Below are 27,940 nucleotides of genomic sequence, written 5' to 3' on the forward strand. Positions count from 1 at the left end.
GGTCATTGATCTCACTCTTTCTTGAAGATTGCACACATGTGCAATATCTTTTAGAGAATACATATTCTTGAGATATTCCCATGCCTTATCGGCATGCTCAAACTTGGCGAGACTAGAGCATTTCTTTATGTCAACACTACTAATTAGCCATGACATAATTTTAGCATGCGCTATTCGCCATTCCTTCCAACTTTTTTCAAAGTTGGCTAAGGCTTTGCTTTTCTCCTCTTCGGTTAAGAGAATTTCTTTATTACCTTCCATTTTGGTGAGGACAAGTTTAGGTTCTGAATCAGAACCATCTACTATTCCCTATAATCCTTTTCTCCATATATAGTGCTTCATTATTGAAGCCCACATTACATAATTTGTGTCGTTTAGCTTCATGGGTATGATGGTGATTTTATCTTGATCATCCATCTTTTATAAAGGTGATAAAAGAAGAAAGAAAAAGAAATAAAGAGGAAGAGAGGGTAAAAGAGAACAAACACAAGATTTTGATGCAACGAGCCTTCCTCTTTTCTCCTTCCTTCAAAGAACCCAACCAAGGTGATAAAACACCTTTGTAAGCTTGGCACAGAAAACGAGGCAAGAAATTCTCACGACGTAGGATGAACCTTGCTCTGATACCATGAAATGAAATGAGGATCTTCCAAACACGAACTAAGATCCGTAAGAAAGAGTGTCTTAAGAGGACACTTAAGCATAACCCTTAAAAGGGTATAAAAGAAAACAAAAAAGAATAAAATATATTCTTTATTGAAGCTGGAGAACCTAATGCTTAAGAAGCATTGGAATCATTTTACAAGAGGGTCTGCACCCCTATATATACAAGTTTGAAAAAGGGAAGAAGAGGAGAGCTCTCCTTGTAGCCGTTGGAATGGTCCAACGGTTAGAAATGTAACCGTTGGACCATTCCAACAGTTACCTTTCTAGTTAAGTTCCAAGTGGAACTTGACTAGATAAGGTTAGTCTAGTTCTATTAGAACTAGACACTAAAAAATACAAAAATAAAATTACAGAAAAATATAGATATAATAATAATATTTATATTATTATTATATCTATATGTTTTACATTTTAACAATACCATGTAAGGAAATACGAGCCTTCACGAACAAATATCCACCATATAACAAAGTGGATTCAAACACAAAAGTGGCTACAAAGATCACACTCACAAAAACCCACAATGGGCACACCCAAGAAAGCTCACAAGCATAAAAAATATGTTTTATTTATATTCATCAAATATGCAAGAAGGCATATTTGAAATGAGAGGATTGCTCCCTTTTTATACACAAGAGAGGCCCTATATAGCCATTGGAGCTAGTCCAACGGCTACAACTAGTCAACCAAGGTCAACAATATGTTGACTTGGTCAAAAAGGGCAAAAAAAAATGTTTACATATTTTACCTATGTATAATATATAACTACCTATATATATATATATACACACACCACCATCCAAAATTACCTCACAGGTGCACTCTCAAGGGTTCAAGAAAGCTCAAGACCAGTTTTTTTAGGTAAAGATTTGAACCTTGGTTGAATTATCCCTTGCCACTTGGTAAGGAATGGTTCAACCTCGTACTGAGTGGGTGGATCCCGTCACCTTTAAAAACGGAGGCGAGTTTTAAAATCTTTTTTCTAAAAATCTTTCTAAAACATTTCAAAATCTTGTTGGTGAATTTTCCCATCAACACTTGCCTTTCAAAAATCTTTTTAAACTCAAGCTCGATAATATCTTCCCCTGGCTCTCCCTCATCTCTGAAATGCTCATGCCCAAGTTATCACCATGCTTACTTTAGGAGGATTTTTCAAGAATAACAATGTCAGTTTTTTCAAATTATTGATTCCTTCGGATTTTTGAAATATTCAATTCTTTGTGGGCTTTTGTATAAGAGACAGAGACATCAACAAAAAGAGAAGGATTGACACAAATTCCCAGATTCCCATTCACATACATGGGAAAGTTCTGGAATAGGGGGGGGGGGAGTTGTTGCATCTCCAGACAGAAAAGCAAAAATGTTTTTGAATTTTTGAATTTTCATTTTTTTTTGGTTTTTTGAATGATAATGTATAAGGTCCAGGTTAAAATTACATACCTCGGGTGTAGGTATCACTACCCTGTTCTTGGTTGGTCTCATGACTGGTTTCCATGGTGGATGATAGCTCTCTGACTACAAAAGGACCTGCATCAGACATACCATCACCCAAGGTCCTAGGTACAAGAGGCTCATCGACTACCATGAGGTTGCAATCCCATTCATCAAGGGATCTAGGTGGATTGGTAACCATTTCCTGACTTTGGGGGATCCTTTTAAACCTTCTCGAAGGTACATGAATTAGATCCAGATCGATTTGTTAGAGTCTTTGTAATCCAAAATAGACCCACTCTGAGTCAAAGGGTCCATGCTGGTTTCTCTGCTGACTTTTGTAGGAGTTTTGATGCACAAATCTACCAAACAGAGGCTCTTCAAAAGGCATATACTTGCACCATTCGTTCCAACTATACCCAATGCATTCCTTTAAAAGGCATGTATTTGTTAGAGCTAGCTAACATCTAGCTCTCTCTCTCTTTGTATACTCTATCTCTCTCCTCTCTTATATATATATATATATATATATATATATATATATATATATATATATATATATACATATAGGGGATTAGTCCCCTTGTTTATGCTTCTCTTGAGCATTTGAGAATTAATAAAAAATTATTTTTTATATTGTTTTTGGCCCTTTGGTGGCTTGTGTTTGTTTATGGTCTTGAGTTCTTGTTCTTGCCCTTAGTGGCTTATGTGTATTGCATTTAGTGGCCTTGTGTTTGTGCACATCTTTGTTCTTTTAGTGCTCTTAGTGGCTTTTATATTGTGCACTTGTTCTTGTATTTCCTTTACACTAGGAGCTTTTCTTTTTTGGTTTTGCTTGTAAGATCTTTGGTTTGGATGGTCCCACGTGTACTAAAAATTCTCTACATTTCTCAAAGTAGATTGCTTATTCATATTCCTATCTGTTCTACGCCTATCCAGTTATCGATTTATTGCTTACATTAAAATGGTGCTCTCTTGAGACTTCTAAAGATAGTGAAATATTTGTGATACTTCATCTTATTTGTGATATTTCATCTTTAGTTTATAAATTTTCATGTGTGCTTGTGTTGTTTCACCCAGAAATATTGTTTCTTCTACCTCTATTCGGAACATAGTTATGAAACTTGTGGACCTAAAAGATATGGAGATGAAGAGGATGTGCCCCGATTATTCATTGTGCGTTACAAAAGGAACTCTACGAACGATGATGCTGAGATTGAGAAGCATAAGGGGACCATGTGGAACATGTTTAGAGAGGATGAAGTAGGTCTAGCATCCCAGCTTGTGGCAAAGTATAATGGCTCAACAGACATTCCCGAGGTACAATTTTTGCTTGGTTTTAAACATATATATTCTCTTTATCTAAGAGTTATAGAAGTTTTACAGCATCTAAGTTGGTTTATATTATTCTTTTAGAGTAAGCAGCCTATTTTTGTTCTTCATGTCACCCTATAACAGTTGCTTTTACATTATGGTAAATAATAATTTTTCTATCAGTTGCTATTCTATGGTGCATCAAATTGATAAATATTGGTTACACCACCTCAAAGAAATTATTGTCTTTGTTTTGAGAGGATTCCACCTTTCATTTGTAAAATGCTTGCTGTAAAATGGTTTCACTGTTAAGCATATGAGATTGCTTACTGCTTACCAATAGCATTAGATGTACTTGGTGTCAGCTACAAGTTACTGCTGCCAAGGAGATCTGACAGGTTCTGAAAAGTCAAAACTTCCCTTTGAATCATTGAACTCAAATTGTACTTGTACATATTCTGTCTCGCAGTTTCCATTGAGTTGTACAATTTCTTACCTTCCATAGCTCTAGGCTATCTCATACCAAGTATCCTTGTCCTCGCACCAGAATTGACAATAAATGGTATTTATTAGGTTCAGATATTATAAAAAATTGCTCTAGTTCGATCTAACATAATCAGATGTCTTCGGTCTAGGTCTCTAGGCAGGGGCTTCTCACACTGCATCCAATGAGCTCCCTACCTTTTATATATAATACATGAAAAACAACTTAACCAGTCTGGGACCTTTATTAATTTGGAGATCTTTTAGATCCTCATCAGCTTCAGATTAAAAAATTCCATGCAGAAACGGATCATCTATGTGAGAAGGCATGGGATAGGCTTACCAAATTTGACTAGATAGACCTGGGCCAGCTTGATATCAGATACATAATCTCATGCCTTGAGATCCATAACTATATATGGTAGTAACATTTGTCCACCAGCTTCCTCTTAGTTCTGTAGGAGGTTACTCATTCCTGTTCCGGTTTAAGGTGAAACTTGAAGGTAAACTAGGTAGTTCTCTTTGTGTCAACCTAGAACATACATAACTTGTTTTTTCTTATGTTAGAGCTCAATTGCTGTGAGAAAGAGGTGTTGGATGTCCTATATAGAAAATTCAAATAGGTTGCAAATTAAACAGCCATATTGGCAGTGTTAAAATGTAAACTGTAATATATATATATATATATATATATATATATATATATATATATATATTATTTAATATTATTATATTTTCTTTTATTATTTTCTTTTTCTAATTTTCTTTATTTTCTTTTTTAGCATCTAGTTCAATAGAAACTAGATATTTGATCCAGTCAAGACTATGCAAATAGCTGTTGGACTGTAGTCCAACAGCTATAATAAATGTTGTTGGACTATAGTCCAACAGCTATAATAATAAATGATGTTGGACTGTAGTCCAACAGCTATATTAAGAGACGTTGGAATCCAACGTCTCTTTTGGAGAGCTCAAAATGAGCTCTCCTCTCTCTTCCACTTTTTTGTATATATAGGGGTGAACCCCTTCAATGTAAACCACAATGCTTCTTAAGCATTTTGTTCATGAATAAAGTATTATTTATTTTTCAAGTGTTCTTCCTTTTATACCCTTTCAAGGGTCATGCTTGTAGTGTCTCCAATAGACACTTGTTGGTGAGTTATTTGTGCATTTGTTGAAGACCACCATTTCATTACATGGTATCAGAGCTACGAAATCCTTAGATCTTGAAGTGCTTCCGCCTCTATTTCCGTGCCACATTTACAAAAGGTGTTTCATCACCTTGTGGCTCAAGAAGATTTGTTTGAAGAAAGGCGAACTTGTGCTACAAAAAATTTTGGTTTTGTATCCTCTCTTATTCCTTTGTCTACTCTTTTTCTTTTCTTTTTATTTTTCTCTCTCTCCTCCTATTTATTCCTCTCTTACCCTTGTAAAAGATGGATGACAATGATAAGATCACCATCATTCCAATGAAGCTAAATGATACTAACTATGTAATGTGGGCTTCGATTATGAAGCACCACATTTGGGGAAAAGGTTTATGGGGTATAGTGGATGGTTTCGATTTGGAACCTAAACTATCTCTTACCAAGAAAGAGGGTGATAAAGAGGTTCCTCTAACGGAAGAAGAGAAGAGTAAGGCGTTAGCCACTTATGAAAAGAAATGGAAAGAATGGAGGATAGGGCATGCAAAAATTATGTCATGGCTCATCAATAGCATAGACATTAAAAAATGCTCTAGTCTAGCTAAGTTTGAGCATGCCGATAAGGCTTGGGAATACCTCAAAAACATGTATTCCCTTAAAGATATTGCACATGTATGCAATTTACAAGATAAAGTTCGGACAATGACTCAAAAAGATAAAACTATTCGAGAATATTATAATGAGTTGTTCGAACTTTGGGAAGAGTTGGCTCTTCTTGAGCCCAAATGGCATTGTGTCGAAGACATCGAGCTTCGCCAAAAGCAACTCGATATGGAACATTTCTATCAATTTGTGAATGGTCTAAGGCCGGAGTTTGAATCCACCAAATCGGCCCTTTTACATCGTGGAAAAATTCCTTCTATTGTTGATACTATAGAAGAGCTCACTATGGAGGAAAATAGACTTAGAAAAAGTACTCCAAAAGTTGATGATGACTCCGTTTTAACTGTATCTAGATCGAGGAATCATACTCGTACTTACAAGCCGCCTCATTTTGGAAGGCAAAACAGCGACTTTGATAAAAGAAAGGTTATTTGTCATCATTGTCATGAACCGGGGCACTATAGGCCTCAATGTCCAAAGTTAAAAAGAAGAGAAGAAAAAAGAGTTGTATCTGCTGAATTTGAGTCAAAAGATCAAGATGCACCTGTGTCTATGGCTCAACTGATGGAAATCCTTCAACCTCTTCTCAAAGGGGTATCCTCCTCAACCGAAGCCTCAACTGGAGCGACAGTTGCATCTTTCTCTGGTCCAGGTAACTTTCCTTGGCTTTTAGATTCTGGTGCTTCTTTTCATATGACCCCAAATGTTAATAGTATATTCGAATGTCTTAAAAATAACTCAAGTGTGTCAAAGGTTTTTACAGTCGATGGCACATCTCTTGAAGTAAAAGGAATAGGATGTTTTGAAAATCTTAAAAAATCCAAAAGATTTTTTATCCCAGAAGTTAGATATATCCCTAAACTTAATTTGAATCTCTTATCTGTCTCGCAAATATCTGATTATGGATATAATATCTCCTCTTCTCATGGTTGTTGGGTACAGGATCGCCAGTCAGGGAAGCTGATTGGGGAAGGTCATAGAGAAGGAGAACTTTATTACATGGACTTTTTGGAATTACCCAAGAATGCATTTTGTTATAATATTCAGAAATTAGAATTGGATTTATGGCACAAAAGGCTTGGCCATCCTCATATGTCTAAAATTCAATATTTTCCAAGTTTGGAAAAATTTTGTAATTCTGAAAATTTTTCTTGTAAAGACTGCATTCTTGGCAAAATGAAAAGGTTACCATTTCTTAGTAAAACTTTTGTTTCCTCACGACCACTTGAGTTAATACATTCGGATGTTTGGGGCCCCGCACCAGTTATTTCCAAAGGTGGTTATACATATTATGTCATTTTTGTTGATGACTTTTCTAGACATACTTGGATTTATTTTCTTAAACATAAATCTGATGTCTTTGCTAACTTCCAAATATTTCATAAAATGGTTAAAAATAAGTTTCAAAATGATATTTCTGTTTTTTGCACTGATTCAGGGGGAGAATTTATGTCCAACGAATTCAAAGACTATCTCAATTTACATGGTATTACACATCAGAGATCATATCCACACTCCACAACAGAATGGCCTAGCCGAACGCAAACATCAACACATTATGGAAACTACTAGGACATTGCTAATTGCAAATCAAGTTCCAAAAAGTTTTTGGGCTGAAGCGGTCCTAACTGCCACCTACCTCATTAATAGGATGCCATCTTCCTCATTAAAGAATACAACTCCAATAGAAAAGTTTATTAATTTAACTCCAGATTATTCTAGATTAAGAGTCTTTGGATGCAAATGTTTTGTTTTCACCAACAGAAATGATAAACTCTCTCCTCGTGCAATCCCATGTGCCTTTTTAGGATATGCTGATAATAAAAAAGGCTACAGGTGTTTCGATTTTCAAAATGACAAATTATATGTGTCAAGAAATGTATCTTTTTTGGAAAAAGAAAGCTTCTTTGAATTTGAAAAATCCAAGGATGTCACTGAATACTTGTTTTTAATTGATCCAGCTTCAAAATCCAATGAATGTGATGTTGGATGTGACCTTGACAATGATCAAAGTCCTATTGTTGTTGAAAATGATGATAATGAAGAGCAAATCCATAGAGATGTTAGTCTACAATATTCAAGACGTAGAGAGCAAAATCTTTCATGTGCATTACAAAAATACTCTGAAGTCTCACCTAGAAGAACGTCTAGAATCTCTAAACCTCCAGAAAAATTTGTGTCTTATGAATCTTTTTCACCCACGTATAGGGCCGCCATTACATTAATACAATCATATGTTGAACCATCATCCTATTCTCAAGCAAAAAATCATATAGAATGGATAGAAGCCATGAAAATAGAATTGGATGCACTAGAAAAGGCCAATACTTGGACGATACAAGATATCCCTCCGGGTAAGAAACCTATAGGTTGTAGGTGGGTATACAAAGTCAAAACCAAAAGTGATGGGACCCTGGAAAGATATAAGGCCCATTTAGTAGCAAAAGGATATGCCCAAGAGTATGACATCGATTATGAAGAAACATTTGCTTATGTGGCCCGTATGACCACTGTTAGAACTTTAATAGCCTTGGCCTCCATTAGAACATGGCCTATCTTTCAATTAGATGTCAAAAATGCTTTTCTGAATGGGAATCTCGTTTAAGAAGTATACATGGAAGCCCCACCTGGTATTAGTATCCCTAAGGGTAAAGCTCTTCGTCTAGAAAAAGCTCTTTATGGTCTTAAACAGGCTCCAAAAGCCTGGTATGACCGATTTAGTCATGTTATGCTTGATATTGGTTTTCAACCTTGTTTAACTGACACTGCTTTGTTTGTTAAGAAATCTGATGCAGGCATCATTATTCTTCTTCTCTATGTGGACGATATGATCATCACCGGAGGCGACAATCAGGGAGTTGCAAATATCAAATCTCTTCTTAAAACTCACTTTGAAATGACTGACTTAGGTTTATTAAGATATTTTTTAGGCATTGAAGTTGCTTATTCCCCTCGGGGGTATTTGATATCTCAATCTAAATTTGCTCTTGATATCGTTTCCAGGTCTGGAATTACAGATGATAAGAAAGTAGACACTCCAGAAGTTGTCAATGTTAAAATGAAAATTGATGATAGAGAACTTCTTGATGATCCTACTCCTTATAGACAGCTTGTTGGAGCTCTTTCTTATCTTTCCATTACTAGGCCAGATATAACTCATGCGGTTCATACAGTCAGTCAGTTTCAGCATGCTCCCACTTCCGTGCACATGGGAGCGATTTTGCGTATTATTAGATACTTAAAATCCTCTCTTTCACGAGGACTCTTCTTGTCTGCTTCATCTTCATTAAATTTAATTGCATATACTGATGCTGACTGGGGAGGTGATCCCAATAATAGACACTCAACTACTGGTTTTTGTGTGTTCCTAGGTGAAACCTTAATTTCGTGGAGGTGCAAGAAGCAGCAGAAAGTCTCTCTTTCCTCCACCGAAGCTGAATACAGAGCCATGGCAACCACCACTATGGAGGTTGTTTGGCTCAGACGATTGTTAGCGGATATGGGAGCTAAAGCAACGCAAACTTCAAAGATGTGCTGTGACAACAAAAGTGCGATCTACATTGCAAGCAACCGGACATTCCATGAGCGCACTAAACACATTGAGATGGACTGTCACTATGTCAGAGAGGAATACTTACATGGAACCATTGATCTGCCATATGTTACATCAGAATATCAATTAGCAGACTTCTTTACCAAGCCTCTCACTGCTCCCAGATTTCACTTCCTCTTAGACAAACTTTCGCTCATTGTACCGTAAGTTTGAGGGGGAGTGTTAAAATGTAAACTGTAATATATATATATATATATATATATTATTTAATATTATTATATTTTCTTTTATTATTTTCTTTATTTTCTTTTTTAGCATCTAGTTCAATAGAAACTAGATATTTGATCCAGTCAAGTTCCTGTTGGAACTTGACTGTGCAAATAGCTGTTGGACTATAGTCCAACATCTATAATAAATGTTGTTGGACTATAGTCCAACAGCTATAATAATAAATGTTGTTGGATTGTAGTCCAACAGCTATATTAAGAGACATTGGAATCCAACGTCTCTTTTGGAGAGCTCAAAATGAGCTCTCCTCTCTCTTCCACTTTTTTGTATATATAGGGGTGAACCCCTTCAATGTAAACCACAATGTTTCTTAAGCATTTTGTTCATGAATAAAGTATTATTTATTTTTCAAGTGTTCTTCCTTTTATACCCTTTCAAGGGTCATGCTTGTAGTGTCTCCAATAGACACTTGTTGGTGAGTTATTTGTGCATTTGTTGAAGACCACCATTTCATTACAGGCAAAAGCATGTAATATAAGAAGTATGAAAACTTTGAAAATTTTCTTTTTTTTTGGGATAATCTTTCAAGACATTAGCTACACATTGTAAGCATCTTTGATGGGTCAATAAAGTACCAGTATGACATAGACATACACAATGCGTTCTTTCTTATGTTAGGGCTCAATTACTGTGAGAAAGAAGTATTGGATCTTCAATATTGAGAATTCAAATAGGTTGCAGATTAAACAGCCAGACTGGAAGAAGTGTGTAACTTAAGAAGTATGAGAACATTGTAAATTTTCCCTTTTTTCCAATAAATTTTAATGAATTAGCTGCACATTTTTAAACACCTTTTATGAGTCAATGAACTTACCAGTATGCTTCAGGGAAAAAAATATTTATGGTTTCATGTATTGGAACTAATGAGTTGAGCTATGTTGTCTCTGTTAAATGGCCCTCTCGATTACTTGGTCTATCTGTCCGGTTAAAATTTGATGTGCTTCATGCTTCTATTTTGTTTTCAGCCCTAAGAAACATGATTTTTCTATTGTAGATACTAGAATGGATTTCTAAAATAATTGTGGATGGCGACACCAAGGATCTTCCCTATTATGTAAGTGCCATTTATATGTTAACATGCTATTTGCAGCATTATTGTCTAGTCATATATTTTCCTTCCAAGGTGAATGTCAAGGACTTATTAGAAATCCATCATGATCTGCAGAATTAGAATTGCATCTTTTGATAAGATAAATCTTCTCTGTTCGAGAAAATTTTTCATGTAAATAGTCTTTTCATTTACATTGAAGCATAAAACATGACCAAAAACTATGGTTTTTTAAAAGCCATAAAAGTATTAATCAGTACTGAACTCAAAGACTGCATTGTGATATTTCTCTACCTTGAGAAACACTCCATGGTATAAGAGCTATGTCACATGGATACAGATGCGGGAGTGGGACACAATGAGGATTCACTTGGTACAATTCAATAATTTTCAATAATTAGGACATGGGGACACGGCTGTACACACACATAGATGTATGTGTGTATGTATGTATAAAACAACAATTCTAAATCGCTATAATTAGGAACATCAAATAATAAAAGTAAATTGAAATTAAAATGTAATGTAATTGATGACAAATTTTAAAAGAAAAAGAATTCAAGTGAATATGAAATAAGTAAATAAGATCATAAAAGAAAATAGATAAAGTTAATGACACAATGTTGACTGTGTAAAACTGGTTTGATTGTGCCCATGAAGTGTCCGAATGTTATCTTGTCGATAAGGGATACACACCCTTCATTTTTTGAAAAGACATCATAACTCCAGGATGTTGAAAATATAAAAGATACTGGAGAATCTTTGGTTTTTTCTCATCATATTAATAATCTGTTAAAGTTTTCTTGATGAAGGCAGCACGTTAAGAGAAGACAGTCCTAAGCCCCTAATGATTTTTGTGTGGTCAGAGTCTGCACCACTAAAATTCTATTTATATATGAAAAATCCTAATAACAACCGTTATTGATTTTTGAACTCAAATCTTGTCTTTTTGTTGTGTAATGAAATAAGGGAGGCACAAAGGCATATACAAAATCTACTGGGTGAACATCTGTTTGAAGGAGACCCTGCAAAATCAGCATCTAAATATGCTCAAAGTTCCAGTAGAGAATGATGGAAAAAATTAGCACATAATTCAATGTTTCCTTCGTGTATCTAACAAGAATTGGGATCGGGTGCAATCACATTGCACAAATTCAATGTATCGCTGCACTTGATCACCGTCCAACTGTTTTTATAGATATCAAACTGTAATGAAGTAGAAAAAAAAGAATACAATATCAGAAATCCACCAAGGGAAATAAACACAAGCCACTAAGGGCAAATACAAGAGTTCAAGAGAACACACAATCACAAGCCACAAACGGGCCCAAGAGCACAATATAAAAATATAAATTTTTTATTATCGAAGTATGCTCAAGAGAAGTATACATTAAGAGGGGAATTTGTCCCCTATATATACACAAAGGAGAATGCTAGTCGTTAGGCTAGTCCTAACTAATAGTTTAACTAGCCATTGGACTAGTCTAACGGCTAGTTAGCTAGCGGTTAGGCTAGTCCAACAGCTAACTAACAAAAGACTAAAATTAAAAATAAAAATAAAAATAAAATAAAAACTACAATATTAAAAAAAAATTACATAAAAAACCTAAAATACATCATATATATATTAACACTTCCCCTCAAACTTATGTTGTAACAACTGAAAGTTTGCTAAGAAAAAGAAAATAGGGTGAAGGCAATGCTTCAAAAAATCCACAACATGATACTTAGAAGAAACATAGGGGCAACTTTATCGTTCCTTCTAAATATTCTTCTCTAACATAATGACAATCCATCTCAAGTACATGATATATATTTCCTTAGACATAAATCTGAAATCTCTCACCATTTTTATTTTTTCATCATTTAGTAAGAAACCAATTCAATTCTCTAACATTTTAATTTTTTGCATCAATTCAAGGGGGGATTTTTTTCAAATGATTTCAAAAGTTAATTTAAATAGAATTATTCACTAAAGTTCTAACTTTTAAACGAACATCAAGCTAATTTTTCAAGCACTAGAACAGGTAATAATTCATATCTAATTATCTATACTTAGTCTCACCAACAAAAATGCGTAAACTTATTTTTAATGTGTTCACCGAGATTCTTGCTCCTCTATATTTTAGTTCATTCCTTTACAAACTTGGGATTCCGCTTGTATCTTCTCAAGTTTGAGGGGGAGTGTTGAGACTTATGTATCATATGTATATTACCATTCTTATATGCTGCCCCTTTTTGTTGTGATATGTATATAGCATTTTATTCATGGGTATTTTTGTGCTTTCTCAGGTAATATAGAGTCAACAATTTTTGTCTTGTAGTGGGGTAGAGGGAAGTCCTTTTATATGGTTTTATTTGTCGAAAAAAAATTGCCACAAATCATCCCTAATTCAGAAGATAACGATGACCCATCAACATCTCAGGGGGAAGATGTCATCTCTGGCTAAATCATTGAGCTGATAAAGTGGACGTTGCAACAAGCAGAGAAAATCATTGAACTTATATATTTAGTTTGTAACTTTGTATTTAGCAATAGCTTGACGTGCTGATGACCCAACATGGTAGCATTGTGAGGTTGTTGACGATCTCCAGAGGCGTGATGTTTTGAGATGTAGATTCTGTCATTCATTGATTTGTGGGGGGGCTTGCATCACATTAAGTGGCACATTGCTCAGGAACTTGATGTACTATTACGACCATGTGTTGAAGCTCCAGATGATACACGGGATACAATGCTCGCCAATCTGAATGAGATAATGGGAGGGAAGAGAGATTACAAGCATTTGGACATGCACAAGACATTCATGTGCTGGCATAACGAAATGCAAATGATGAATCAAATGAGGAGCAATAAGAGGCATAACAAGATGTCATATTTGGCTATGAATGCAAAATATTTGATTATAAAGGCTAGTGATGAGTCTTGTTATTTTGAGTCTTTTGGTTTTTGTAATCATGTAGTAAACTATATAGTGAATTTCTCTGTTATTGACTTTGTAATAAAGTTCGAGTGATGAGTCTTGTTGTTTGTCTTTGTTGTTTTGAGTCCTTTGACTTATGTATTCATGTAGTGAACTTCTAAGTTCTATGCTGTCACCTGGGTACGGGTACAGGCACGGGTGCAGGTATGGGTACGAAGGGTATGACATGACAATTCCAAAAAATGTGGGTACAAGGACACGGATATATATATATATATATATATCACATAAATACAAATAAATTCAAAATAAACTGAATATAATCTAAACGTATATGCTATATCTAAAATATATATTATATACTGAAAATATAAAGTTATAAACTGAAAATATAATTATAAATTATAAATTATAAATTATAAATTATAAATTAAATACAAACTTGTATGTACGGAGGGTAAAATGGTGTGTCCGGGTGTTGACACGTGTCAACACAGGTACGGAGGAAAAAATGGAGTGTTCGGGTACCATAGGTTCTATGTTGACTTTATTTAGTGAACTACTGAACTCTATTACATGTTAATGGCATGTCAATAGTCTATGTTTGTTTTATTTGACACTTGATTTTAATGCTTGTACTCATGCTTATATATATTTTTCTTGTATTCTATGATTTTTTAATTTTTAGATAAGTTTTAGATTTTTCTGTTTTTTTGTGACTTTATTTTTTGCAAAATTTAAATGTTTTTTTCTCTTGTATCTTATGATACGATACCGTATGATACACTTGTTTTCCAAACCTTTCTGATACGGGTTTCGATACAATATTTACGACATTGCTATAAATACATACAACACTAAACTACACTACATCTCTAAGCCTTGTTTAGCATGTGATGGTCGGTTTTGAATTAGTCATTTTGCATGGATGTGTTTTATATTATTGTATATGTAAGAATATATCTAATCTCTAACATGCATGCCACAAGAGTACTTGTGAACCTAAAACAATGTTCTGAACCCCTTAGTTCTTTTTGGCTTGTGATGCATGTGTACTTGCTTCTTTTCTTCTACAGAAAGTGAAGACTCCAGAACTTGTTCCAGAGGATGCGGAGCCAATATGGTCAAAAGGTGCCCAGAGCATTGTATCGAAAGGGAAAGAATTGAAACAAGGAATTTGGAGTATCTGTGCAGCTTTGTACATGTTCATCATAGATCCAAGGATGGGACCTCTCTTGTTACTAGGTGCATCCATATCATTTGGTATTATTTGGTTGCGTGCAACTCAGTCATCTCAGCAGAGTGAAAAGGTTAGCCAAAATCTTCTTAGTTGTAGCTATCGGTTTCAAGTGAATCTATCTTATGCAATTAAAAAAAAAATTCCAAACCATGTAGAATTTTCTTTTTCAATTCCTTCACCAATGATTCCTTTGCTGTAAGCTTTTATCTTTTTGCTTTGTACAACACTAGTTAGTACTTGGTTTAATTTGCTTCTGGGAAAAGTCAACCAGAATTTTCCTATAAGCTTGTGATAATGCCATTCTTCTAAGAGTTATCCTTGGGCTTGTCCTCGTGTTTTTGTAATATTATCAAAAGGTTCCATGGTTCTCTGATTTGTTCTCTATCATGTTCATGCTTGCCTCCTACAACCATGAATTTAGAAGTATTGCTGTAGTTGCTCTTGAATCTCAACAAGAGCCTTTTTTTTAAACCATGTCTTAAGGCCTATTTTGTTATACGTATAAAATGTGCTGTTTTGGGAAGCATTGTGGTTTCACAGTTCTTTCTGCAAATTTGTGTTTTGAGAGGTTTTGCCCATCTCTGTCACGTGCAAGAGCTTTTCCATTCACCTGTAAAGCACTTGGGATTGCATTGTATAAACTCCAATTTCATCCACACCAAAATTCATCCAACATTCGAATCAGATTGGTTGACCTTGACTTTTGGTCAGCAGGTTGACTGGGATCTCAAAGGGATTAAGGTCTTTGGGTGGACTTTGGAATTTGTATCACTTCCCCACACAAAAATGTCTTTTATTTATTTTGGTCCTCAGCTTCAAATCTGTTTGTTGCTTCACTTCCCTGTTCTTGATATTACTGATACTTGAGGTAAAGAAAGTGATGGTAGATGCATTAAGAACAAACTGATTATAGTACAGTGGTTTGAATCCCACGGGCTATCCCCCTACTTAACTAACGACAGATGAAAACAGAACCATTCCTTTTAAGTCTAAGGAGCTGTTTCCTTGGGCTAAACGATTGTTCTATTGTTCACGTACCTGAATGTTCAAGAGAATAATCTAATCCATGATGTAGTTGTTAGATTTTTTACCATATGGCACAAATCATCCAATTAGAATCGGATTCTGCTGTGGCTCATCTGCTGCTTCCAATATTCTATGGCTTTAATTGGGAAACCATTGATCTGATTCAGATCCTATTCGGATATGGCATGTTGCGTTGGCCAATCCAATTTAAATCATGTATTTGAGAAGTGCAGGTTTAGAATATGTTGGTTATTAATTACTTATGCATAATTAAATGATTTTCCCCTTTTGTATGCTCACTTCCAGTTTCTTTTTTATTCATTTAATTGCAATGGTCTGTATCTGGTTTCCACCTGAGGGAGCTTCTGTTCTTGTTTGATAGGTTGAGAACAAGGAAGATGGTAGTGAGAAATCTAGTGCAGCGACTAGAGAGCAACACGATCAACCAACTTTGATTACTGAAATAGAGCCAGAGAACGCACATCAGTGGGTAACAGCGGACTCTGACTCTGAATGATGCAAAGGGAAGACCATCTTCAGGCAGGACTTGGGCATCAAAGAAGATTGTTTCAGAAAGGCAATGAGCTTCTGTTGCTTATGATTTTGAATATTGTGACACGAACTGAAATGGATTTTGTTTAATTATTAATCAGACAAATATTTAATTTTTACACAAGAAAAGTAGTTTCCGATCTTAAACGGCAGCATTACAGGTAAAAGTCTTTTCATCTTCTAAAACCAAAGATTCTACCACTCCAATATATCTTCTTTCACTTCTCCTGTGATACAACTATTTTTAGGCCTCTTTTGTTTCATGCAACTTAAATGTGGAAGTGCCCAGCTGGCAACTCTGATGTAATTCTTTCCACCATGAATGAAACAAACATTAAATCATCACGTTGGGAAAGTGCTGGTACAAGTGGGCCCCAGTTTTTTCCACCACCTACCACTTTTATGTGTAAATCCTTTTGATACCTCCCCCATGAAAGCTTTCACATGAGAAGGCTGAGCTGACAGGATTTTTTTTAAATATGTGCCCATTCCCATGTAAAGCCTTTCCTTTGCTTGGGAATGAAACAAACAAGGCCTTAGGGTCGAAAGAATGAGTTCATCCTTAGATCATCACCAACTTGTCTGATAATCTGTGGTGTGGCGACAAAGGTAGTCCCATTCACCTTCAGCTCCCACATCAAAGGGTGTTTCCATTGTGATGCCTCCCGTTGTAGCTCAGTGGATCCCATTGGAAGAGACTGCTAAACCAATTGAATCCAGTAAGCTTAAGACACTTCCGTGGTGTACCATGTATGCTATCTTTCCTCAGGTGTTTTCTGTCTACAGGGGGGGGGGGAGGGGGGGCAATTTCTTTAGAATTCCAATAACCATGCGGGGCCAACAAAAACCAAGCTTTCAGAGCTTGCTTCAGTGAGAAAGAAACCCGAGTTGCCCAGAGATCTTGAATTTGAAGTTGAAGCTGTGTTCTCAACATTACCCTTTCGTGGAGCCGTGTATGGTGAATTTGCAGCATGCTCTTGAGTTCATGGCAAGATGGGACTTGTATTTTTCTTGGTTCCGATGGTATTGTGTGCACACTGACATTTTTCAATTGTTTGAAGACGGAAGTTACAATTGGATTGATGACCTTCCATTTGGGCTGGCAAATAATCCGCATGAACCAAAAATTAGCTGTTCGTGTTCGGTTCATTTTTGTGGAGAGTGCAACTGAGCTCAAGCTCATCATTAAATAAGCCGACTTCAGGCTGGCTCATTTGTGAGAATGCATTGACTCATAGTTGGAATTAATAGGATTTGAACTCTAGACCAATTGAGGCAAGCTCAAGATGTCTCACTTTGTTGCAAAGATAGCAATACAATTTTGAGTCAAAAACATTTCGACTATTTGTTTTTACTACCTTATATAACGTAAAATGTATTTAGAATTTACTAATATTTTTTTTCAAAGGCAAGCTGGGGTTAGACAGACCCCTACCAGTCATACAACTTTACCATTGGGTTTTCAACCTGCAACGTCCCAACACAAGTTGACGTGCACTAGCTGCTCCTACCAGACAATGGGAGCCCCCCGTTGTTTGAATGCACTACTACTTAATAAGTCTGTACGAACTGGGTCAAGATGAACCAATCTTATTCGTGCTTGGCTTGCTGAGCATATTTTAAAGTTCAAATGAGCTTTTTACAAGCTGAGCTTTCCAGCCACAATGGTGGGGATTAAAGGAGTTCAGAGCCAAAAGAGAACAAAGAGATTGAATTTTATGTGGTTCGGCTATCTCATCCTACATCCACCGGAAAGATAATGATTTCATGAGATAGATAAATTACAGAAAATGATCATATTGTGCGGGTTATTTGACACATTTTTCAAAAAATTGTACAATTTTTTATACTCTCCATCTCTAAAATCATAAATATCTTAATTTAAAAAGACCTTTTTACCTTTTACACATGCAAACTTTTCCTATATATATGTGAACTTCCTACCAAATATGTGACTTTTTTTTGTACAATAATTTATGTTCTCATATTGGTCTCTCTTTGATCAGATGTTGAAGGCTTGTGTTTTTATAGTCGTTGAAAAGTCGAGACACAGGCTTATAACTTTCATGTTTTGAGTCAATCAAAAACCTCTCTAGGGTTCCTGAGTTCTAAAACTGAAATAGAAACATACTCTGCACCCTCTAGGGTTGCATATTTTTCATATGTTCTATACTATTTTCTGGCCACATGCATCAAAATTTTTAAAAAATAGACAAAAAGGAAAGAGACAAATCAGGATGTTAGCTTTCTACTACTACCAAGATCACCTTGATCTAATGAGTGGTTGGGGAGAAACATCATCTAAAGGATAGATTGTTCCTCCTTAACATGTAAACAATGAACATAGGCGAGGATGAGGAAAAACACATAAAATATTGGCGGACTTGAGGAAGTCCACATAAAATATAAGCGAAATTGAGGAAGTCTGCAAAAAATGATCATACTGTATGGATAATTTGACCCGATTTCCTAAAAACCTTATATTTTGGTATTCTCCTGATGTCCAAAATAAAAAAAGCTGACATTGTTAGGACTCTTTTACCCTTCGCAACTGCGAATTGATACCTTATTATGATAAAATTGTATGGCCCATTGATTAGGTCCAACTCCCACTTAAATCCAGAATTGCAGGTTCTTTTATGTGGACTTCACAAACTCACATAAATTTATTTGCAAATTTTTGGTGAAACTAAAATGACCAAAATCATAAATATCCTACTCTTTCATATATATGTCAATATTTCACATAAATATATTTGTGAAACACCTCTCGCAAATATCCTACTTTTTCGCATATACTTCTCAAAATCACATAAATTTATGTGTGAAACTCCATTTAAAGAGAACCAATAAAATCGCAAATGTCCTACTTAAATATTTATGATTTTTTTATTATATACAATTTTCTTAATATTTGTGATTTTATCGAATCATATATACTCATTTTTATTTGAGGTTTTTTTTTCTTGTTTGTGTCTGTAAAGAACATCTCTATAGAACCCTTGCAATGATTCCTGCATTCCGAGGAGGTTGTGATATCATCCGTATAATCGACTTACCCATCTACAGGTTCGAAAGGTGAGTTTTATACTATATATATATATATATATATATATATATATATATATATATATATATATATATATATATATATATATATATATATATATATATATCCTTATGTGTATTTCTGTTTAATATGACAACCTACAATCAGGGGTGTGAACGAATCCAGCTCGCAATCATTGAATATCTCAATGCATATTTGTATTTGGTTGTTGTTATTGATGTATTTTGTATGTTTTCTTATGTTGTCATCGACTTCTCCAGCCACCAGATTTATGGTTTACTATGTTTATGATTTTTTTTTATAAAAATATATATTGTTCTAGATGATTTATGATTGTTTGCTTGTTCTTTAGTTAATATTTGTTGTTCTTATGTTGGTGTAACGAGGCTAGGGTTCACTGTGCATAAGCATTGAAAGGGCTAAAGTACACTATCGTGGTTATTATAAATAATCAATGATGGTGTCTAAAAGGACTAAAGTATATTACTGTAGGTCTGATTACACTAATTAAAAATATTTAGTGGTCTTCAAAAATATTACCTTTAAAGAATTTGCAGCTTTGATGTCTCATAAAACTGGATATACGACAGACTTATTGAGCCTCTGGTATAGTTATTCTTCAAACTTAAACAACCAAGAAATATAGATAGATGTTGATGATGATGATGATGTAAAATTGATGTTATTTAATAGCAATGTTTACTTGGAAGTATGCAAAGTTAATAAATGAGCAATTAAACAAAGAGTAGTTGATCAATGGAATGATTTGAATCCCATAGAGAATGTGCATGTATTTTAGATACCATCTATCGAGGTGGATCTTTTATCAATTATCTAACTATCTCAAATAGTAGACGATATTGATGTTGTACATGATCAGCGAATCACTGCAAAGGATATGAAACCATGTGGACAAATAAGTGCTAGTAATCTTCATTGCAATAATTTGAATGACATGCAGCCTTCTCGGGCATACAACAATGATAGGGACAAGTTATAATTTTGATGTAATTTATAGTTAAGATTTAGGTGTGATAATAAATATGATATTTTGATAGTTAATTTCGAATGTTAGAAATGCAAAAATGATGCATGCATGGAAGCAAATAAAGCGATAGATACAATGAATTTTGATTTAATTGGTGCAATCAAACAATTAATTAATGGTAGTAGTGATCATGTTGACAATGAACAATCAGATGATATTGATGATGATGAGTATACCATGTCTATAAGAGAGGATGAAGATAATGATTACATGGGACAAATAAGGGTGGGTGAAAGCGACACACTCAAATGATCAAGAAATTGCTTTGGGCAAAAGGTTTAATAATCTCCCACACTACCACGAGTTTTTAAAAGATCATGTGATCAAGAAAAATTATAAAGCAAAATTCTTAAAGAGTTACAATAATAGTCACTATCGTATGCACGAGCAAGAACACTCATATGATGGTTGATTGTCCCTAGAAGATCCATTGCATAAAGGTACGCAGTGTAGGTTTCTTTCAAGTGAAGAGATATGATAGCGAACATATATATGGTGGATCATTGAGCAACCTTATAGTGGAGAAAATGTCTTTCAAGTATTATTCACAAACGCATGCATGATAACCCGAAGATAACTTTAAGTGAAATCATTAATGACATCAGTCACGAGGAAGGTGTGAAAGTTACAAACAAGCATGGAGTGGATGAGAACACACTAAAGTTGCATTATATGGTTCATTCAAAAAGTTCTTCAAGGTGCTTTTCACCTATTTGGATCATCTGATGAAGGTTAACCGAGGATTGCTAGGGTATATTAAGACTGATAGAAAAGATTGATTTAAGTATCTATTCTTATCCTTTCGACCAAGCATCAATAAGATTTTGAAATGATGCTCTCTAGTTCTTATAGTAGATAACACATTCATAAAAGATACATGAGTTGTCGGCCCATACTATTGATCTTTGTGGTGAGATATTTTTTATAGCATTTACAATTGTTGATAAGGAGTCCAATGATTCATAGGTATGGTTTTTAGAGGTATTAAAGAATGAATCCATACACTTCAGTGAGTTTATAGAGAGAAGAGTATTGACAGTTATCTCAGATAGGCATCCAGGTTTAAAGTATGTCGTTCCCCACACATGGCTTACATGTCATGTTAGATTTTGCATGAAATATTTGATGAAGAAATATTCGAAGAAATTTGCTTTACCACTCAGTGCACTTTGGTGGACTGCAACTCAAACATGCATGAAAGAATAATGCAATTATTTTTTTGACAAAATTAAGGAACAAAGCGCAAACTCATATAATTATGTTGCCAGTGACGTGCATCAGAAACATTAGGTTAATTGTCACTTTTCAGTGAAAATATATGGTTGCCTAACATCTAATATACATGAGAGCTTCAATTCATAGATTCTCGCCATACACGACAAGTCCCTAATTCTACATATTGAAAAGCTTCGTCTCATGCTGATGAAACTTTAAAAAAAAAATAAGATTGCAGAGCAGCATATGATAAGTGTTGTGGTGCCGAAAGTAAAAGAAAAGCTAGAGAAACTGAAGAAAAAGGCACAACAAATATGTGTGCAAGTAGTGCATTGCCTATGGTACGAAGCCTGTGACCGATCTCATGGTTATAGTATTGATCTTCAGAGGCACTTATGTTCTTATGAAGAGTGACAGGTTAGCAGTATTCTTTACAAACATGCAATCACATGCATTTTGTATAAGGGCAACCTACCAAAGGATTACTGTGATAAGTTCTTCAAAGTTGAATCTTATCGAGTTGCATATAATCAATATTCATTCTTCCCTATGACATAATGTCTCACACAACACTCTATATTCTTATAGTTGTCTATTCACCAAAAGTGATTTGCAAAGAAAGGCGACCTAAGCTTAATAGATGGAGAATAGAACACACAGATATTGTGCCATACAAATGCAGTGTATGTGGCGAGGTTGGACTCAACAAGCGAAAGCACAAACAACAATATGTATGTATATATAGTATTGTTTAATGAATTACTTTGTATGTATATCCAATGTTGTTTAATTAATTGCTTCTTTGTGTGTATATCTAGGTAGCTCGAGATATATAGCCATAAGCGTTCTCATGGTATAAGGATATTCAAATAGCCCTAAGGTTCGAACAACATGAAAAAACCTATCGTACATCAAGTATAAGCAATATTCTAAATTATGTGTGTATATGTGATATTAATCATATATAATTTATTTTGTTGTTAAGAACAAGTTAATGAGAAAGAAAAACTTATAAAAGAGAACACTCTAGAGTTGAAAGAGTATGAGTTTGGTAAAGAAAATCTCTTAGCAAGTGATGTAAGTATTAGTTTTGCATGTTAATTTGTTTATTTTTTTGTTATGTTTGCACATAATTTTATTTGTTCTATGTAGCATCTAGCAAGATTTGTATAAAGACTCTAAGTGGCTTATAACGAGGACATGAAAAGAAATAATCTGAAAAGTGATGTTTATATTGTTTTACTACTGATTAAAAAACTAACTGGAGCAAATGGTCGCAACTAAAGGGTAGCAAAGTGAGACAACTGACTGCTTGGAGAGCAACGACATGTCATTGGCTTTACTAGGACAAGGCAAGCATATGACTTTTCCTTGCCCTTTTTCGTGGCATCAGTCTTTGCCTTGCCCTTTTCCTGGGCACCGACCTTTCTCTTGCCCATTTATAACACTTACTTTATGCTCATAATAGTTAATACATAAGTATAAACAAAATTATCAACATGACTATATATAAAACAAAAATTGCAACCACAAATAACGAATGTATATAACTACTTAACCACACCATAAACTAAATAGTTTGTATTATGTTTTTTTATACTTATTTTCTTTCATGACATGTCTGCCTATTGTGATTATAATTGCCGCTCATAGCACACTTGTATGAAATCTTGTCTAGTACGTTTGTTTCTCTTCTTTTGACTTTTGGTAAAGGTATTGAATTGCTTACCATTTTTAAAAGGTATTGTATTGGTTAGATAGTAAGGGACGTCACCCATACTATCTAACTTTGGCACAGGAATGGTTGTTTCCTATTGAGTTTAATCTTTACCGCTTGCTCGCTTTGCTTGCTCACTCTATCGGTCGCTTTGCTCACTCAATTGTTGCTTTCTTTTTTAGTCACTATGCTCCATCTTTTAGGCAAGAAAAGAATTAGACAAGAAAAGAAAACAAGGAAAGAAAACAACAACAATTCAGTTGCTTGCTTTGCTGAGCAATGCATCTTTTTGTACTTCTCAATTATGAAACACTCATCATAGTAACTTTTTGGTTGTTCACGCAAGCTAGATATGCAAGCAACCGTATAATCACATGGCATTCGAATGCACTTCCACTCTAGACATGTACACTTACACCTCTCAAGGTTGACTTCATAATTGCGAGAAATCACACACGCTTCAAAGTGTTTATCTAATGTAGGTATAACATTTACATGCAATTCTCTAGTCTTGTTCTTCAAATCCTCTAATTTCTGCACCACGCTTGGTGCAACAATGCCTCTCATTTATTCTCACACTTCCTTCTCTCCACAAAAACCATCATCAACATATGCCGAGTATTTTCAACAAACATGATGAATGGTTTATCATAGTTATCTGTGATCCATGTGTTTAAACTCTCTGCTACATTTGTTGTCAAATGATCATAACTTTTTTTAGGACAATGAGAGTTGGCCCAAAATATGGGTTCAACCAATGCAACATAATCATATCCGGCCAAATTGTGTTCCTTGATCTTCTCCAATTGTCAATTGCATTGTATTATAGTGTAAGCCTTAATTGCATTTCACTAATGCCTCACAAGTGCTTATTCAAAGTTGTTTTTTAATTTATCTACGAGATATTTTGTGCAATAACCAATATGAGAATTTTGGAATACCTGAAGTACGGCATGCTTCAAGCCTTTTTGTCTATCGAATAATATAGTCAATCTTTTCAAGATGACAATACACATTGAGTAGGTGTAATTCTTTTTTTACACTCAAAAAATCATTCCCATGATGCATTAGTCTCTTTGTCTACAACCCCAAATGCTACGGTGAACAATTTTCCACAAACATCGATAAAATGTGATGATAAGCATATGATCATGTACTTTCCCTTCAAAAAGGTGTCATCGAGGAAAAGCAATGGCTTATATCCTTGTATAAACCCTTCAATGCAAGGTCTTAAAGAAATGAACAAATACTTAAATTGATTTGTTCTTCTTTCAGTTTCAATGATTCCATATGAACCTGGATTTGTGGTCTTGAACTGATGAATATACATAGGACTCTTGAAGGAGTTTTTGAAAGAACCATAAAGCTTCATTTGTGCCTTTTCTTTTTTTCGCTACATTTGCTTGTAACTAATTTAAACCCCTTGATCATGAAAAATATCATTGATGATCTGTCGCAGAGTCATTCGTGGTTGATCGTATAGTCGATTATATATAGCATCGGAAACCCATTTGTTTGGACATGCACCTCTTGTATGTTACCATATGAACCACCACTAGTGTGGGTGTTTTCATATGTTTTGACCCAAAAGTAATTGGTGCCACACACCCTCGAACAATGAATCTTTCACGGGCAGTTCATTTATCGTATACATATGACTGTAACTCTATTATTGCAACTCCTCTTAAACATGATATTGTAATTTTTTTGTATCACATAATTTTTCATTCATTTGACAACTCTTCATATCATCAAATTATGGATTAACGTAAGGAGTGTTGAATGTTGATAACCCGATTGTAGGTAAAAAAACAACTACTTCCTCACACTATTCCAAACATTCATCCATTTTTTTATCAGCTAAAAGATTTACAAATGAAATGCTCTATAATCCTCTTCATTGCAAAATTCATATATCACATTCCTGCAAAACATTAACCATGTTAAAAAAATTTATGATATGTTATAACACAAGATATTCATACGTATCATATAATCATACTATGCTTTGAGCTCCTTGGTTTGCATTTTGCACATTCTTTAATTTTCATCAGCATGAACTTCATCGTCATCATCTTCATCTTCATTATCTTCATCTTCATATTCATATATATTCGGCATATCATCGTGTAGCACATCATCAAAACTTTGGGAAGATGAATCTCTTATGCATGTAAACGAGAATTTAACATGCATACTCTATATTCTATTTTAACGAGAATGATGTTGAATGTTCATTCCAATTATATAAGGCATACCTAGTTGTCTTGCATCATAATCATGTGTTTCATATTCTATATTATTCATGTGCACTTCTGTTTCATTTGTCATATTATCCATGTGACCAACTTCATTAAGTGTCGCATTCAAACTATGTCTCATTGAGCAACTGTATTTGACACGAAGTGTCCTTCATAATTAAGCTCCTCATCTCATGCATCCCTTCAAAGTGTGCAACATGTAGTTGCATACCCTCCACTTTGCACTGCTCACCAAATGTGTATTATTTTTCTTATGTGCATTAGTTTCTATATAGAATGAGTCTTTATCATAAGAATCATCACTTGAATAAGACCTTATATACTTTATTGTGCACATGCACAACTTTTCTTGCAACCACGTCACTATAAACGTGCATGTCAGATTCAAATCTGATATCCTTTCACTTAGGTATATTCATTGTTGTAGACATGTCTTTATCATATGCAAGTGTTCTATGAAACGATGGGTCTTTATCAACAACATCATCCCTTAATTCAAATATTATATATTTTGATGATGCCTTATTGAACTCTTTGAGTGTATAAGCTTAGTGGTAGTTATCTTTGTGCTTCCTCAAAGTGTCATTTTTATGAAATCATAATATAAAGATCAGTGCCACTCAACATGGAAGCTACATCATCATCATCATCATCATCTTTAATGCACATCAATCTTATATTACCATCAAAATCCTCTTTTCAAAAGCTAAAGTGAAACCTCATCTCTCCTCCAACCAACCCAATTTTTTGTTTCATCAATTCAATATCATTAAAGATGTTGCTTCTCAACAACAATAAAGTTCGTCAATATTCATTGTCAACATAGCGATAGTAAATCCTTACCTTTTTTGGATCCATCGTAACTTAACCTACTAACTCAAATCATTTATTACAAAATACTTGATATTAAAATCTTAAGCAACGAGTATACTTATAATACAAAACATATATTGATGTCTTGTTAACTGAAATAACATGACAAAAAAATCAATAATACAGTATTAAACAAGAAAATAGAAAATCAGATGGCCACCAATACAAAAAAATATAAAATACAAATGAAAACATGACAATGTTTGTCAATTTTCTACATGACTGCATTGAACAATTCACATGCACACATGTGTATGATGATGTTATTGCACTGTGACTATAAGTGTACATTACATTGGTATGAATTTTTCAACTTCATAGTTTTTAAAACATCAATAATACATGTATAAATAAAATAATAAACTATAAATAAAATCTACAAAAATAAGGTCAACAAAAATCATATCTTATAAGAAATAATACAACCACTAAAAGACCCATCAAAATCTCATAGGGATTAGCCAAAACATTCTATGAGAAAATATAGATGTATATCTTACAAGAAAGGTCCATCAAAAACTCACAAAAGTAGGTTGACATCTCACAAAAAGAAGGTTGACAATGATGGAATGAAATAGTGCACAGTAACTTCAAGCAAGAATGTCAAAATCCATCATGCGAAAGCTCAAAAGAACATCGACCAGAGGAGAACAATGGTAGAAGAAATACATAGAAACAATTCCTGGCACCGTTGCTGAAAACGACTTTTCAAAACCCGTTTTTATACAAAAAAGAGTTTCCCCAAAAAACAGTTTTGCAGGAAACGAATTCCACTTAAATTATAAAGACACTCAAGTTTCGCTGGAAACCTAAGAAGTTCGCTCGCAAAAGAGTTACGCTGAAAATATGACTTCCGCTCAAAAATAACACATCGAAGAGATCCGCTAAAAGGGAAAGAAAGATTCGCTGTTTAGACTTGAAGGCGAAACTCTTATCCGAATAAAAATAAAGTTTCACTTGTCTGTGTAACCAAAACCACTGCATGAATTTCCAGTGGAAGGATGTCATCATAAATATCTTCACTTTCCTTGTTATATTATTATTTTGACTTTCGCAAGAAAGGATTTTTGCAAAAGTGTGGTGAGGGCAAAAGCCACTTTTCTTATATTCCAATGGAGGGTAAAATCGTTAAAAATACCTCTATATTCAGCGAAAATCGAGCTGGTGAAAATGCAGTCTGAAATAACATTATTCTTAGGAGCATTAAGGCCATCTTTCGTAGAAAAATAAAACTCAAGGCAGCTCAAGCATCTCTTTTTTCTTAAAAAACAAACAAACAGGCGAAAGCAATATTGCCTAACAAAAACCAATTTCTTTCGATCGTCATTATCACATTCCTTTTTCGGGTAATTAGTCTTTTGGAGTTAAAAATGCAAAACCCCACCCTCCTTAAAAGTGCTGTAGGGTCTTCTTTAAAATCTTG

The 27,940-nt window shown here is 34.5% G+C and overlaps 1 protein-coding gene across 1 annotated transcript in view; it reads left to right on the forward strand.

The window, feature by feature from the left end:
- Positions 1 to 16,462, forward strand: part of LOC149816856 (DNAJ heat shock N-terminal domain-containing protein) — a 205,400-nt gene extending 188,938 nt beyond the window's left edge. Inside the window, exons 17-20 of the mRNA XM_089987245.1 lie at positions 3,178 to 3,417; positions 10,538 to 10,597; positions 14,592 to 14,825; positions 16,164 to 16,462. Of these exons, the coding sequence (XP_089843371.1) occupies positions 3,178 to 3,417; positions 10,538 to 10,597; positions 14,592 to 14,825; positions 16,164 to 16,298 (669 nt within the window). The 3' untranslated portion in view covers positions 16,299 to 16,462. The remainder of the gene's footprint in view (positions 1 to 3,177; positions 3,418 to 10,537; positions 10,598 to 14,591; positions 14,826 to 16,163) is intronic.
- The last annotated feature ends 11,478 nt before the right edge of the window (positions 16,463 to 27,940 follow it).

This window comes from Nuphar pumila, chromosome 14 (assembly GCF_984573655.1).
Source record: "Nuphar pumila chromosome 14, dmNupPumi1.hap1.1, whole genome shotgun sequence".
Classification (NCBI taxonomy): Eukaryota; Viridiplantae; Streptophyta; class Magnoliopsida; order Nymphaeales; family Nymphaeaceae; genus Nuphar; species Nuphar pumila.